At 47.6% G+C, this 16,447-nt stretch overlaps 1 protein-coding gene across 1 annotated transcript in view; it reads right to left on the reverse strand.

Annotated features, from left to right (window-relative positions):
• Slc6a5 (solute carrier family 6 member 5) overlaps positions 1-16,447 on the reverse strand; it is a 56,535-nt gene that overhangs the window by 5,232 nt on the left and 34,856 nt on the right. Inside the window, exons 12-15 of the mRNA XM_006990100.4 lie at positions 15,760-15,891; positions 14,099-14,198; positions 7,129-7,229; positions 2,345-2,512 (exon numbers count right to left, since the gene is read on the reverse strand). Coding sequence (XP_006990162.1) covers positions 2,345-2,512; positions 7,129-7,229; positions 14,099-14,198; positions 15,760-15,891 — 501 coding nt within the window. The remainder of the gene's footprint in view (positions 1-2,344; positions 2,513-7,128; positions 7,230-14,098; positions 14,199-15,759; positions 15,892-16,447) is intronic.

Below are 16,447 nucleotides of genomic sequence, written 5' to 3' on the forward strand. Positions count from 1 at the left end.
AGATTTTAATTATCTGTTAACAAAAATATGTTTCTGACTTGGTTCAGCAGTGCAGGTTCATATAGGTTAGCTTTAAAATAATGGGGTGTCTCTAGTCCTTCAACTGAAGTTTTTATAGAAAATAAAATCTAACAGAAACATCTAGAAAAAGAAAAGAAAGCTTACTTCTTACTATATAAGAGGGAATAATTATATGTTTATTACCTATTAAAGGGAATCTGGTTCTTATAGCTGTTAGTTTAATCTCCCCTTAATCATCAGCTTGCAACCTTTGTGTCCCAAATTAACCATAATAAATTTGCACAGCCAACCCATCAATCTAGAGAATTCCAGGCTGCAACAACAGTAGCAGAGGTTACAGCAGGTTCTGTTTGGAGAAAGAGATTCTTGAGTACTCTGGCAGGAAGGTGGCTATGAGGAGTGTCACCCTGGGAGTAGTTGGGGCCAGAGTCGATTTACACCAGAAGACAATGAACAGATTTTTCTGGGGATGCAAACCAGAATACAACTTGAGTATGAGGACCCATCTTCATCTGGAGGTCAGTGAAAACAAGGGCTACCTACTGACCCACCCCAAGTGACTGCTAGTGTTGTGTGCTGGCCATGCACTCACCCCCATCCTGCTTCTCCCTCCAGCCTCTTCCTCACATGGATCTAGCTGCCCAAGAGCAGACCCCACACGGTCGTTCTCCACCCCAGTGAACAGGTATTTCTTGTTTACATTGCTCTAGCTCAGCCATTCTCAACCTGTGGGTTTCAACCCCATTGGCAAAGCACTAGCTCCAAAAAATGTTTACATAATGATTCCTAACAGCAGCAAAATTACAGTTATGAAGTAGCAATGGAAATCATTTTAGGGTTGGGGGTCACCCCAACATGAGGAACTGTATTAAGAGGTAAAAGCATTAGGAGGGCTGAGAACCACTGGTCTAAATGCTTCCTAAACGTGAGCATGCATCTAAATCGCTGGAAAATGAGCCCAAGATTCCACTGAGCTCAGTGCAGTCATGAGAGCCTGATTGTCTGCATTTATGACAAGCTTCCAGGTGCCTCTGGATCAGACCCTGATCCAGCGCTGATATGGTCCAAACGCCTTCAGGATGGAGACAGAGTTCACTCATTCTCAGCCCACCTAGGCAAGAGTCCTTTTTTCCTTACATAGCCCAGGCTAGTCTAAAGTTCACAATACAGTTAAGGACGGCCTTGAACTCCTGATCATCCTACTTGTACTTCCCAAGTGCTAGAATTACAGGTGTGACTTCTCATAAGTAAGAAAAGCTGGGTGGTTCTTCAGTGGCAGCCCCACCCACTCTGTGGAAAAGGTCAGGGTTATTTTCAGGACAAGAGTAAAATGGGTTCAGATAGGGATTGGCTGGTGTGCTAGTTAGCCTGGCACAGCAACAATCATCTAGAAAGAGGGAATGCCAACCACCGAGGAATTTTCTCCATCAGATCAGCCTGTAGGCAAGTCTTGGGACATTGTCGTGATTCATGACTGACATGGGAGGGCCCAGTCCACTGTAGCAATGCCAGTCCAGGCAGATGGTCTTGAGTTATATAAGAAAACAAAGGGAGCAAGCGAGCCAGTAAGCAGCACTCCTCCGTGGCCTCTGCTCCTGTTCCTATCTCTAGGTTCCAGCCTCGGGCTCTTGCCCCAACTTCCCCACCCCCCACCCCCCACCCCCCGTGAGGGACTGAGACCTAGGAATACTGAGAAGAAGTAAGCCCTTCGTCCCCAAGCTTCTTTTGGTCATGGTTTTATTGGAGCGACAGAACCTAACTGTGACAGCTAGTAAAGAAAAGCCAGCCTCCCTCATTCTCACCGTGCCCTGCAATGCATATTACACCCTGAGAGTCATCATATTTTTTTTTTGAGAGTCATCATATTTTCAATCAGCGTGGCTCTTCAGCCATTCTTAACCCAGGAACAATGGGGGGCAGTGGTGACATTTGGGAGGGAGGAGGCTTGGATGTAGAGGAACACTAGGGAAGGGGAAACCCTATGTGTGGTTAAAAAACAAACTCCAAGATGTAAATAGCGGCCCGAGGAGGAGGGGGTGGAAGCTCTAGGAAAGAGGAGACGTTCTGATCATCCATCCCAGGGCTGCCAGAACAGTGAGGAATACCACAATAACAGCTCAGCCTGACGATTGGCTGGGCTCCTCTGTCACAGGAATAATACATAATAAAAATGGTTTAATAGAATCGGCGGCAACTGCAATCGCTTACTCACCCGGTATCCTTCTTGAATGTGTTTACTGAATCTTTTGGTTTTAATGCATAGAGCTCTTAGGATCTCTCCCTTGGGAGAGGCTAGCAGGGGGAAAGGAGCCAGTAGAATTACCTCAATAAATCTGCCAGGAGCCAGATACATTTTTATCACAAACATAATCGGGATCCAGATAACAGAGCAGGCGAGCATCAGCCATCCAAGCACCATGGACCAGTTAGGGTAGCGGTAAGAGCCGTAGGTCATGGGCTCCCACTGGTAGAAGCTGAAGCAAAGGATAAACTAGGAGAGAAGAGGAGAAAGGTACATTAGGGTGATGATGTGAGTCATGCATTCCTTCAACAGGCACATGCTCCATGTTTTCATTCCTCTTACCGCCTCTTATGTATGCTCTTGTCCATCTGAAAAGAGATTTTCTAATTGAAGAAAGCAAACTCCACGGAGATGAAGGGGGCATACATACACTCAGCTACTGCTCCTCCCTGTGTTTGCCGTCCCATAGGAAGTCAGCAGGGCGTGGGCATGTGTCTCCACACGGAGAGGCCACACCAAGAGAAACAGCACTGTGACTGTCGGGGACAGGTAGGAGAGGGCATGCCGGGAGTTCTGAAGAGATTTTCTGAACTATCATTGATAATCAAGCCTTTGTTATAATGTTAATAGAATCGGTTAAGATGTGTTAAATTTATATATTTCAATCTTTTTAATCGAATCCACTTGGCCTCGTCCTTGAACAAGGAGTGGCCCACATATAGGAGCTGCCTCTAAAGTTGACTATGTGAGATCCAAAATGGTCCCCTGGAGGTGACTGGTCTAGAAGCATGGTCCTGTAAGAAGCCATGGCAGAGAGAGAAGATGTGCAGCCCGTCCACTGACTCAAGGTGAACAGTGTCATCGCCAGTGAGTCCAGAGACCTGGCTCTACTGCTAATGAGCCGAGGGGCCTCTCAGACTTCTCAGCCACAGAATGGGTATATTTCACACCATGTATACAGGGCTAGGGTTTTCTGGGGTCAGAAGTCTAGCATTTGCTCCAGAGTCCTTCCTCATTTTTTAAAAGGGTATGATGTGGGGTTTGCCCATTATCTGCTATCTCATCGTACTTCGACTGGCAACAGCTCGATCCATCCAAAGGCTTGGCTGGGCAGCTGAAGAGGGCCAAGGGAAGGCACGTGCTGAAGACAGAGTCACCTTTCTAGGGAACCAGGCTTCAGATAGCCCCAGCCCAGGCCCAGGCACCATTTCCCTAGGCAATGTGGTTCTGTGTGTTCTTCCTGCCTACGGCCTGGAACTGTCCACACATCCTGTCCCTGGCTCTAACTCTCCCTTCCTACCTTGAGCTGTAGAGTCACAAAGTGATGGGAGGGGATTACATCAGTGAAAATAACTGGTGGGAGCATTTGGGAGAAGCGTGAAACCCTACGCAAGCACAAAGTACCCAGGCTGCCAGGGTGAGGGATTCTTCCGATGCAACAATAATTCATACGTTGACTGAAAGCAATGTGAGCCTGAAGACGAGGCTCCCATGGAGAGTGAGGTCTACATTAGCCACCCCCGCGTTCAAACACTTGCCCCTGGAGTCATTAAGCTTTACTAGCCAGTCTATTGGAAGTATGGCCCGATGTCATTGCAGCATGCTGCACTATTTCATTTACTATATAAATAGCAATGCATCTGCCTATGTGTGTGCCTTACTCGGTAACGTGATCAGACTGTGCATATGATAATTACAGGAGGGTATTTATGGCTCCATAAATTCACCACGGCACGAAGAAGAATGATGGATTTTATTTCAGAGGCCATGAAGTAATTTAAACCCATAATCTTACCCTAGGCCAAGACCTCAAAGACATCTATGCTATGGAGGTAAATGGCAAAATAAAGGCAGGGCTGAGACCTTTGACACCCATTTCTGCTTGTGCAAATATCACATCAAACTTTTAGGCACAAGCTGATTGCACGCCATAAATTTCCCTTTGCCACGTCAGCTTTGATGAAAGCCTGCCCTTGAGTAGGCTTTGCCACAAGAAATGGGGATTTAGCCACTGAGTCATGCCCATCCCTACCAAAGCAGACACAGGAGACCTACTGGTTAGTCATGTTGGAAGTGACCACATCTCTCACTCCAAACAGCACAGAGAATCTACCTCAAGACAGTTCCAGGGCATCTCCACGGCTTCTGACATGAAATCTAGCAAATCAGAACAGAACTGAGGAACTGTCCAAGAATGAAAATAAGAAACAACAAGCCCTTAGAATTCCTTCTCCTGATTCTGAAGACTGAACTCAAACTGGCCATGCTCCATCTGAGGTTGGGAGCCTAGACTCTCAGAATGCATAGGTTGGGGTTGAAGCCCACCCTACCTGAAAGGCAATATTTTGTCCCTGTGGCCTTGTGGCTTACAGCAAATTCCTTTTCCTCTCTGAGCCTCGATGCACACACTTGAAAAGTGGAAATACAGCAAGGGTGTAAACTTAAAGGCTGCTGAAGGGCCTGCCTCAAAAGGCCTCCTCCCCCTAGGAGCAGCAGGAGGAGGACGGCCTCGTGGTGTGTCTCCACAGAACACGGAAAAATTCTAACACTCTTCTGGGACTAGAGGAAAAGGAGGGCAGGATCTAGAACAAATTCTAACATCGACTCAGCTGATAATAAACCATGAGGAGCGGAGAGGAGGGGGTCAAAGGTCAGCAGGGCCAGGCTTTGCTACCATAGCGTGTGCAGACAACAGGTAGCACCCTCTTCCTCACACCCACAAGCTAAGCCAAGCTCCCCACACACTTCAGCTCTGGGCATCTGTCTTCAAAACTTTTCAGTTCTCACAGACTTTTCAGGCCACGGAGATGGATGTGGGTAAGCTATTGGTGTCAACGTAGAAAACAAAGACTGCGGAATGGATTTCCCATCTAAACCTCTAGTGTTTCAGAAAGATGTGGTTTGATTAAAACACACTCTGAGGCGGGGGGGGGGGGGGAGGGAAGGCAAGCAAATGAAGAAAACATGTATTTTCATTGCACTTGCTTTTAGCCATCCTGCATCTTAAGCAAAGCTAGTTTCTGGGAGTGAAAAGTGGGCTCGTTATCTGGTTTCTAGCGCCACCTACTGGACAAATAGAAATTGCCAACAACTTCCTTCAGCCTTGCCCAAAAAGGACTCACAAAAGCCAGAGGAAGAAAAAGACAAGCCTCAGAGGATGGCAAACACAAAATCCCTGCTAACTAATTTGCTTGGGGAAGAGAGTGAGGCCACACTGACAGCTTCTGGCACAATAATGGGGGTGACAAAGTGTGAGGCTAAGTCCTCGTACAGGTCATGGGCACATGAAAGGCTCTGTTCGTTAGAAAGGCAAATGTCAGGTGATCTCAAAACACCATCCTCACATGTGAAGATGACAAAATGGCTCTCAAAGCAATAAAGTCGACGGGGAAAGCCTGATTAAAGCTACATTAATCGTAGAGCAGACACACTGCATGGTGATTAGGAGCCGGAACATGTAGGTTCAAATCCAGACTGCTGCCAACTGTTGTATAGTCAACGCTAGGTCAGTCACATAACTCCAGGCTTCGGTTTCCCTGTGATATATTGGTGGTGGTGGTGGTGGTGGTGGTGGTGGTGGTGGTGGTGGTGGTGGTGGTGGTGGTGGTGGTGGTGGTGGAGGTGGTGGTGGTGGTGGTGGTGGTGGTGGTGGTGGTAGTGGTGGTGGTGTTTTGGTTTTTTTTCTGAGACAAGATTTCTCTCCCTGAACTTACTCTGCAGACCAGGCTGGCCTCGAACTCACAGAGATCCACCTGCCTCTGCCTCCTGAGTGTTGGGATTGAAGGTGTGCATCCCCACTGCCTAGCAGTGATATTTATTTTAATTGTCAACTTGATGCCACCCAGTATCACCTGGAAGGGAGTCTCAATGAAGGATTGTGTAGTTCAGCTTGGCCTATGGGGTATCATCATGCTTCTGTCAACTGATGTAGGAAGATGCAATCACTGTGAACAGCATCATTCCTGGGGGGGGGGGTCATATTATAGAGATCAGGGACTGGAGAGATGGCTCAGAGGGTTAAGAGCACTTGCTGCCCTTGTAGAGGACTGGAGTTTTGTTCCCAGCTCACAGCCACCTGTAACTCCAGCTCCAAGGGACCCAATGCCATCTTCTGGACTCTGCAGGCACCCTCATGCACCTGCACATACATGCACACAGACACACATGTAATGAGATGGCAGAATAAATCCTTTTCTGAAAAGCGGAAAGCCAGCTGAGCACTGACAAGCACGGGTGCCGTCATTTCTCTCTGCTCTTGACTGTGGGTGGAGCTAGCTGCTTCAGGCTTCTCCCACCATGACTTCCTCCTTACGATGAACTACAACCCGGAACCGTACGTGGGAATGAACCTTTTGTCCTCTGAGGTTTTGTTTTTTGTTTTTTGTTGTTTTTGTTGTTGTTGTTGTTGTTGTTGTTGTTGTTGTTGTTTTTGTTAGGGTAGCTTATTATGGTAACTGAAAATGAAATAGGACATTCCCCTTCTACGAGACAGAGATAATTATGCCAGCCTGGCAGGACTGTGAGAGAAGAGGCTATACCCACAAAGCACCTCAAACTGAATCTGGACCTTGGTAGATGTGTGGTTTACATGGCTGTGGACTGCTGTCTACTAGCACATAAGGCAGATGGATAGAATGTGCACACTCTGTGCTGATGCCTATTCATCAGTCCCAGCTCCTCCCCTGACCAGCTGGGTACCCGTGGGTAAGTCACTTCACCTTTCTGAGCTTCAGGTTACCCACCTGGAAGACAAGAGCAATACCCATCCCACCAGCTCCCCAGGCTCACGGGGAGGCACGAGTGTTCAAAGGTAGAACACCAGCATGCACACAGGCAGTGTCTGAGAAAAAGCTCTCGGCCCTTACCGTTAAAATGGTTGGGGTGACGAATGCCCAGCAGACTTTCCAGAAGATGTTGGGCTGGAATCCAATCATCATCTCGATGTCTTCACAGAACCTCTGCAAGCCTGCAAAGAGACAACAGAGGCTGTGTGTGTGTGTGAGGGGCAGGGACAGGGAGGGGCAGACACCAGGGCCTCTCACTCAAGACCCCTGACTAAGGTAGAGTCCAGATGAAGTCAACATAATCCCTATTGCACAGGAAACCATCAGGCAGATGACTTGCTGCCAGGGACACGGGGGCTAACTGAATGTTGAAATAGTTACTAAACACCCTCTTCAGTGAGACTCAAAGCTGTCATGGCAGCATCTCCAAAGCTTGGCTTCAGGAGTCTTGGCAGTGACACTTGCATGATTATGGCTGCTTTGGGAGGTGGCTTGGTATGCTTGTTGACAAGTCCGGCAGATAAAAGGTTTTGGTAAACCAAGATACTGTATTACGAAAGGCCCAGTACTTAGCAAGAGTTTCTGTGGGCTGGATTTGTGTTCCCCGCCCTCCCAAGAGCAATTCCATTGTGTCCACGTAGCTCTGCTGAGTGTATGATGATGGTTACAGGTGAAACCAATGTAAATTCCAAGTGTCCACCACACACCCAGCTGGAACTGAAGGGCTTGTCTTCCTGGCCACTCCCCAACTTCACTAAAGTAAATGCAAAGGAGGCAGCTCTTCATCCAGCCCCACATAGCCACCCTCCTGGTAACTCCTCAGTTCAGGAGCACTGCTTGGAAGGAAAGGCACTGTGTCATAAGTGGTACCCCTCAGAACTGGGGGATCAATATGCAAAGGGGACTGTAGCTTCCTGAATGCAAGTCTCTGTATTGGGAATGTCCCAGACCCCATCCTGGTATATTCACAATGTGTTCCTCATAGAGAGAGGGGAGCCCTGATATGCTGATGACAGAAGCACAAATTAATATGGCCATCCTAGGCAATCTAGAGATTCCTCACGAAATTAAAAATAGAGGTTAACGGAGAACCAGCATTCCCACTATGAGTATACAGCCAAGAGACATGGAACAGTGTGGTGAAGACATCTGACTACCGGCTCACTGCGACACTGTTCACAGTCACCAAGTCATGAAAGTAACCTGCCCAAGATGAATGAAGAAAAGGTCACACACATGCACATGCACATTAGCACATACATATACACAAATACACATGCACACATAGGCATATACATAATCACACACATGCACACATACACAAGCTATATCATACTCAACCACACAAATGAACCCAAAGGACATTGTGTTATGTAAAGTAAGCCAGATAGAGAAAGACAAAGGCCATATAATCTCCCTTATATGTGGAATCTATAAAATATATATATGTATAGTCATGGATGCAGAGAGCAGACGGGAGTTACCAGAGATTGAAGAGTGTAGATGGAGCCATACTGGCCGAAGGGTATGATGTTCCCGTTAGAATAAACACTGAGGGGTGTCTGAGGTAATGACTGTGTTAGCTAGTTTGATGCAATCATCGCATTGCACACATTATTGACAGTGTCATTTGAACTCCATAAGGATATGCAGAATCATTTGTCAATATCAATAAACATAAACAAGTTTGTCATTTAATAAATAGATACTCTAGCCAGGTGTGGTGGCTCACACCTGTAATCCCAGTTCACAGAGCGCAGATATAGGAGAATCACCATGCGTTCAAGGCCAGCCATAGTGAATTCCAAGCCAGCCAGGGCAACAGAGTGAAAACTTCTCTCTCTCTCTCTCTCTCTCTCTCTCTCTCTCTCTCTCTCTCTCTCTCTCTTTCTCCCTCCCTCCATGTGTATGTGTGCATGCACACGGATGTATGTGTTCCATCTTACATGTATGTTATATTACAAGTTTATTTTATGTTTGTTTTGTGACTGGAGATGGAACTCAGGGCTTCATGGATGCTAGGCAAGTACTACCACTGAGTCACACCCACAGCCCTTGAGAATTGTAGAGTTTATGCAAAAAAGAGGGGACTACTCATCACCACGCCAATAACAGATCCTGACATCATTATGGCCCCCGACTCTAACATTTATAGCTATTCCCATCCAGCTGAGACCAAGCCAGTCAGCCCCTTCAGGAAATCTCCAGCCCTCTGGTGAGAGACACCAGAGCAGAGCTCTGACTGTTTACTAAACAGCAGCCCGCACTAGGAAAGGCTCAGAGACTCAAAACACAGCTTCCCTCAAGTCACCCAACTATCTCAGGTGTCATCTGGGCTTCTTGCTCTACTTAATAATTCTGATGGTGGCCTTCAACAAATGTGGTACACGGAGCACTGGATGAGGAGCTGGGACCCAAGGACCAAACCCCAGTTCTGACTATAGCTCACTGTGTGACCTTCACCTGCTGAGGGTGCTGAGACAATGTGCCCCTGGGGCCTATCCCAAGAGATCCCTCCAAGGGGCAAAGGGACTCCATGCCACTCCCACAGGTGTACAAGCAGGAACTGAACATGGGCCTTGCCGACTCTGGGTGTGTCTTCTGACTCTGGGTGTGTCTTCTTCTTTGTTCCCTCCAAATGAGGGAGCTCTGAGTGTTGGCCATCTTGGGTCAAAGGAAGCAGAGGTGGAAGTGAAGGACCTCAAAATTATACCAAGATGCTGAAAATGGTTTTCCAGACAGTGAAAAAATGAAGAGAAGAGGGAACTGGGGGAAAGGAAGGATATTGATTCTAGAAGCTTCTGTTGTCAGCATCAGTCAACAAATGCTTCCTCTCCACTACACCATCCCCAAGAGACAGTGATGTGTGGATGGACAAACTCTGGTTTAGTAGGGTTGAGATTAGCCCCGAGGAAAGCAGCCAGTAGCTTCCTCTGGGAAGAAGAGGTGTGGCCAAAGCGCTCACTTCTCTCCTGGGAGTGGGGGACAGAGCTGGCCCTGAAGCGGTGGAGAGGCTTGATATGGGAACTCAGTTTGGAGTGGCCTCAGTTCTGAGCATCCAAAGGCCTTCGTTCTGGGGCAAGATTAGACCCCAGCCAGTCAAGCTGGGCTCAGTATCTCACAGGTGGAATCTAGAGGCCCCAGTCTCTGTCTCAGATAGCACAGGCCTGTAATTCTCTCTTCTGCCAGTTGATAGGCTAGCCCTGCAGATGCATTCCAGGGGCACCAGCGAGGAGCCACCCAAAAACCTTCCTGCCCCAGCCCTCACACCCAAGTCCCTCCCTGTCAATGGTTCCCTGCACTTCATACTTTGCTTATATGGTTCCCTCTGCCTGTGCTGTCCTGGCCACTGATCAAAATCTGTCTTGCCTTCAAGGCCTGAATCATGATTAAGACACTGATCATAGAGATTTGAGCACGCTTAAGAGGCCTGTCTGCTAGATGGCCGTGACCTTGGAGGAGAAACATAGAAAATAGTCAAAGAAAGCCAAGTAGCTGCTGCTCCGTGAACTCACAGGAAAGCAGAGGGGTGGGGGTGAAAACGTGGCAGACACACGGCTGCTACTCTAGACTCAGTAAGCAGACGTGGGGCTCCGAAACAGCCACGCATGCTCCATCCCGGTGACCAACCCTGAACTGGGACCCAAACCGTGCTTCAACTGACTCGGGCTTCCCGTTCACAGACCACAGCCCCGCCCTTGGTCTGAACATAGCTTCCAGAGCTGCGATCCCTGAGATGGGACCAAGGTCGAGCAGGTGAACAGAGCCCTATCCTCGGGGGGACCCTGCCCCGGGCATAACTCTCTCCACCCACCACCTTGAAATACTGTACCAAATTTTAATAAGAGACAGGACATTTTCATTTCGTATAAGGGCCTACAAATTGTCTCCAGCCCGAGTGAAGCTGTGGGCAAATGTCCCAGTCATTCTAACCCAGCTAACATGAGCGCCCGTCTCTGAAAGCTAAACCCTCTCCTACTGGGTTTCCACCTTGATTGAAACTCGGCTGAACCCTTCCTCAGTCTCCACATCATTTCTTTCATCCCTAAGGTGTCATTTTCCTGGGTTCCCTGGCCCCTCACACTCCCTTTTCTCTATGAACAGCAAAAGAGCTCACGGTCGGGAAGCTCAGCTTAGGGCTGACCTCCTCAACCATCCTACCGTATTTGTAGAGCTCAGCCTCTGAGGCATACTAATGAGAGAATTGTCAGCCGGCTACTTGGTCGGATCATAAAATCCAAAATCATCCCCATCATATAGCAAATGTCTGAATGCTTCCTCTAATAATGTAGAGACCATTAAAAGTGAATTGAAAACCTCCGATCACTGCAGCTAACGCCCTTGCTCTCCAGACTCTGCAGTCGGGCGCCAAATCAACCAGGTTCATTTTCATTCTCCCCAGGCCTGTACTCAGCTGTCTCATGCACTTTCATGGACTTGGGGCCTCATCATCTCAGAAAGAACACACTGTTCTCAGTGATACAGTTCATGCATTTGTGCGGGCTTCTCTTTCCATCGCTAACAATTAATATTAATCATTTCTGCCTAAATTTACTTCTTTTTATTTAGTTCTTAGTTAGCATTCAAAGTAATGACTCTCGCTATGATATTCTGACATGTGTATATTGTGGTAGTTTGCTCACATTCACCCATCACCCTCTCTTCTCCTCCCACCTCCTGCCAAACATGACCCCTGTGCTTTTATGGTGAGGAAGTGAGGGAAAGGAGAGAGAGAGATTGGAATTTACTTTTTGTTAGATTTCTTATATTTTTTAACTATGTGCATTCACGTGTGTCCATGTGTTGTGTACATACCATGAGTACAGTGTCCGTAGAGGACAGAAGAGGGCATCAGATACCCAGGACTAGGAGTTTTAGGCAACTGTGAATGCTAGAAACCAAACTCCAGTCATCTCTCAAGCCCCCAAATTCTCTCTCTCTCTCTCTCTCTCTCTCTCTCTCTCTCTCTCTCTCTCTCTCTCTCTCTCTCTCTCTCTCTCTCACACACACACACACACACACACACACACACACACACACTTTTATTTTATTTTTATGTGTTTGGGTGTTTTGCTTACATCTGTTATATGCCTGCCTGGTGACCACAGAGGCCAGAAGAAGGCACTAGATCCCCTGAGCCTGGAGTTGCAGACAGTTGTGCGCTGTGCATGGTGCTGGGAATTGAACCTGGATCCTCTGGAAGAGCGTCCAGTGCTCCTAACCACTGAGTCATCTCTTCAGCCCCAAGATTTACTTCTTAAATCTCCTTCAGATCCAATTCCAAGTCCAGCCTGGGTCCATCACAGGCTCTATCTAATTCTGAGGGGGCTCCTGATATCATTCCTTAGGGATCAAAGGATTTCCTGTCCCCAGGAAATCAGCATGGTCCGAGGACCAAAGCACTTGGAGTTCACTTATTCCTTCACAACCAAGAGATCTACTGCCAGATTTGCTTGGGGCTTGGGGGAGACAATTTAACTTCTAAAATTAGACACGTTAAAAGGTGTCTAGCTTAATTCTTTCAAGCCTCACTGAACAGGCCTGTTTTACAAGAAAGCACTTTGTAAATGTGCCTTTTGTGGCAATTAGCAGTTGGGAAACAGGTCTTCAGGAAGAACTCTGCACACAGGCCTGCTTGAAGCCCCCTCCTCTTGCCAGGAACTAAACTCTCCCTGCAGTGAAGAAATGATGTCTAGTCTTGCAAAAATTCCTTTTCAACTCCCATCCAAAAGTGATTGCGGGGCTGGAGAGATGTCTCTGTGGCTAAGAGCACACACAGCTTTTACAGAGAACCAGAGTTTGGCTCCCAGCACCCACAGCAGAGGGCTCACAACTGCCCGTAACTCCAGTTCCAGGGGACCTGACGCCCTCTTCTGACCTCCATGGGAACTGCACTGGTGCACATACCCACACTCAGACACACAGATACAATACACAGGATTTAACTCTTTTAAATTAATGATTGCAGCCTCTTCCTGGTTCTAGGATGCCCAGATTTTAAATGAAAGATTTCCATTTTCTATCCTGGTTTTCTGCACTATTTTATTTCTCTTTTATTTTAATGAGATTACCAGGAAAGCCAGAAACTGTTGCATACCTGTCAGTAGGAGACTAATAATCACTTGAGAATCAAGACACTTGTCCAGAGGACACACAGAAGTTGGGGAGTACTTTCCCCCAGTTTGGAGAACATGGCTCTGCAGATGCCTCTGGCTTACCCATGTGATAGCCTGGTGTACTTGCATCCTCTATCCCAAGCAATTAATCTCTCTTATTTTTCACATAGGACAAGTTGCTCTCTTCAGTGGATTGCAATACGATTAGATCATTGACCCCCCAAAAGTTTTATACCCCTGCAAGTGCTATTTGGCCTCATCCAGTGACCATTCTAAGATGTCTAGGCACAAAGGAGTCAGCAGTCCCATATCAAACTGGGCAGAGTGACCAGGATGGCCCCTGGTGTGACCTCCAGGACAAATACTTATGCACAAAAGGCAGAGATGGCATTTGGTGGCTGCCATCCTGCTGTCCTTGATAATAGCTCTACTGTGGGTGGGATGCAGGTTGCCATGGTGATGGTAGAAAGAGTAAACCATTAGAGAACTGGAAGTTTCTTTGCTGGGAAAATCTGGGACTTAGATACTATATGGCAAGTTCCCTTGGGTGCTTATTAAGATCGGAAGGCTCTGATCAGGTGGCCTTTGGTAACAGGGGCTGTGGTGAGCCACCCTTCACCTCACACACATGGGCACTGACTCTGCCAAGACCAAGAATAATGCCACACCAGCCAAAGAGCCCTCGCTCCTAATCTGGCCACTGGCCAAGGGCGTTAACTGTGCCAGACCACACCCAAGGCCAGGTCCTACCATTTCTGTCACACACTGCTAGGATTCACCACCTTCTGTTTCTCACTCAGTTTTACCACAGTGATCCTGAGGCAAGCTCAGAAACAGAGGCACTGAAATTCTTTAAATATGGCGGAGCATAATTGCCAGGAAGGCCATCCATCCACTCCAGTTCCCTCTCAACAGCAGGCAGGGTGTCCCCTTACCATACACATAGGAGATGCCAACAAGCTCAAATATGGCGATGATGACGAGGGCATAGGAGGCGGCGTAGGTGTCCACGAGCTGAAACATGTAGATTCCACCCTAGCAGGAGAAAGAAACAGCCCCCATCAAAAAGGGCCCCGTGGCCAGGCCATCTCCCTACGTCTTCCCCCTCCAAAGGACAGCGGGTGCAGAAAGGAGTCCAGTGTTGTCCCTGCTCCACGGGAGCCTACACCTAGGCTAGGCATGTAAAGTGGAGACTTGGCCGGGTTAACAGAGACCTCCCTCAGTGGCCTCTGAGGTGATCAATAAGGCAAGCACCAAAAAAAGCTGGCTTAATATCTTCTATTTTTCCAAGGCAAAGGTCAACCTCTGAAGGAGCTCTGAAAGCAGCCACCTGCCTTTGTGTTTGCTGTGAGCTGTCCACGACCATCTGTGTAGATGCACTTGATTGACCTTTATATGACCGTCAGCTGTGGATGTGAATTTACTTTGGAATCACCTAGGCAGGGAGCCTCATTGAGGAATTTCCCTGATTGCCTTAATTCACTTGGGAAAAACCACCCTAAATGTGATTGGCACCCTCTGGGAGCAACACAGATGGAAAAGGTCTGGGAGAAGGAAGAGTATTCACCCTTTGTCAGTCGGGCCTTCCCTCTCCCCTCAGAGTTCATTTACCTTGCTATCATTGACTCCTTGTTGATATCAGAAGTAGCCTTTCCAGGCTCCCGAGGTGAACTGAGGACCGTTGGCTCTCCAGGAACCCTCCAGGTCTTCAGCTCCAGACTGCATGAGGCACAGAGCCTCATGGACTAAGCCACCCATGGGTTCTCAGCTCCTTGTTGTGAGAGAGCTGTTGTGGACTACTTTGACCCTTATGGCATGAGCTGATTCCTATCAGTTCTGTTTCTCTCGGGAAGACTATAACTAATATACTGGGCCTTCTTCACACATTCTGGTCTCTCTCTCTCTCTCTCTCTCTCTCTCTCTCTCTCTCTCTCTCTCTCTCTCTCTCTCTTGCTCTTTAAGTCTCCCTGCTTACTGAAGAGGCTTGGAGACCATCTCATTTCACTCCATCACTTTATAGATTCAATAACCAAGGCCCAGAGGAGTGACTTGCTCAAGGTCACAGGAACAGCAAATACACTGTATGTCCTAAGTGTTACTATGCAATTTGCCAACACATTCAGGACTAGGAAAAAAAACTCAATATATATAACAAGAAATGTCTTGGAAATTTGACAGATGGATAAATCTGGACATTCCTGCTTTCTGTTTTCTTTAAGTAGGACACACCTGTCTTGTTGGCCCAAAAGACTACATCTCAATTATGAAGACGCTAGTGGCCTCACTAGGAGCCAAGATGACATATTTCCCTGCATGGTCAGAAATATTATTGAACTCATGCCATTTATGGAAATGGCAGTGATTTGGCTCTGGTTATGTATGAGGTCTGAGAAATGAGAATACAAGGACAGTCATCACAGGTCCTCTGCCTGCTCCACATCAGGCCTATGGCTGCAGACCCTCACCCCAGTGATGACAGACAGCCATCACACATCTCCCAGCTGACCCAATGACTGTAGGCTCTCGCCCAAGAGTGATCACTGGACAGTCATCACACAGTCCCCACCATATCTGGCCATACACAGAGGGCTCTCACCTGTGTGATCATTGGGAAGCCCATAATGAAGAAGCAGATACAGCAGCCCAGAGTGAACACAGGTTTGTGTGTGCGCAGATACTTGGGGAACTCATCTGAGATGGAAGTCACAATGGTCTCGATGGTGGCAAACTGAAACAGTACCAGGACAAAAGCATTTGAGTTCAACTGCTCCCCTCAGAAACCTCCCACCAAAGTCCTTTGTGGTATCACTAGAGAAAGCTGTGCTTGGGTTCAGTATCATTTTTAGGGTGCTATCCCTTCGATGATCTAAATGGCCTCACTGGATGCCAACACACAAAGTCAGGAGAACTCAAGCAGTTATAAGAGCTGCAGAAACTCTACCTCCAGCCCCTAGAGAATACACAATCATCCATCAGGACATTTTAGCTTCATTTTGTATTCATGAGATGTAAATTCCTCTCCTCTAGTTATCTGCCATTTGATCTCCTACTTGAGGAAAAACCCTCTCTGCACCCAATGACTAAACCCTGAGTACCTGTCAGCATGATTTGTAGTAGGTGCAGCCTCACGGCAATTTTCCTAAAATTGACTTCATATTACCATCCCTTATGCTACCCTATAGAACTCGCCTTGGCGAAATGATGCCAATGGGGTAGGGGGAGGATACAGGCTAAAACTTGGCACAGAATACAAAAAGAAGGAATGGAAGAGGAGAGAGGAAGGC

Source organism: Peromyscus maniculatus, chromosome 1, assembly GCF_049852395.1.
Source record: "Peromyscus maniculatus bairdii isolate BWxNUB_F1_BW_parent chromosome 1, HU_Pman_BW_mat_3.1, whole genome shotgun sequence".
Lineage (NCBI taxonomy): Eukaryota > Metazoa > Chordata > Mammalia > Rodentia > Cricetidae > Peromyscus > Peromyscus maniculatus.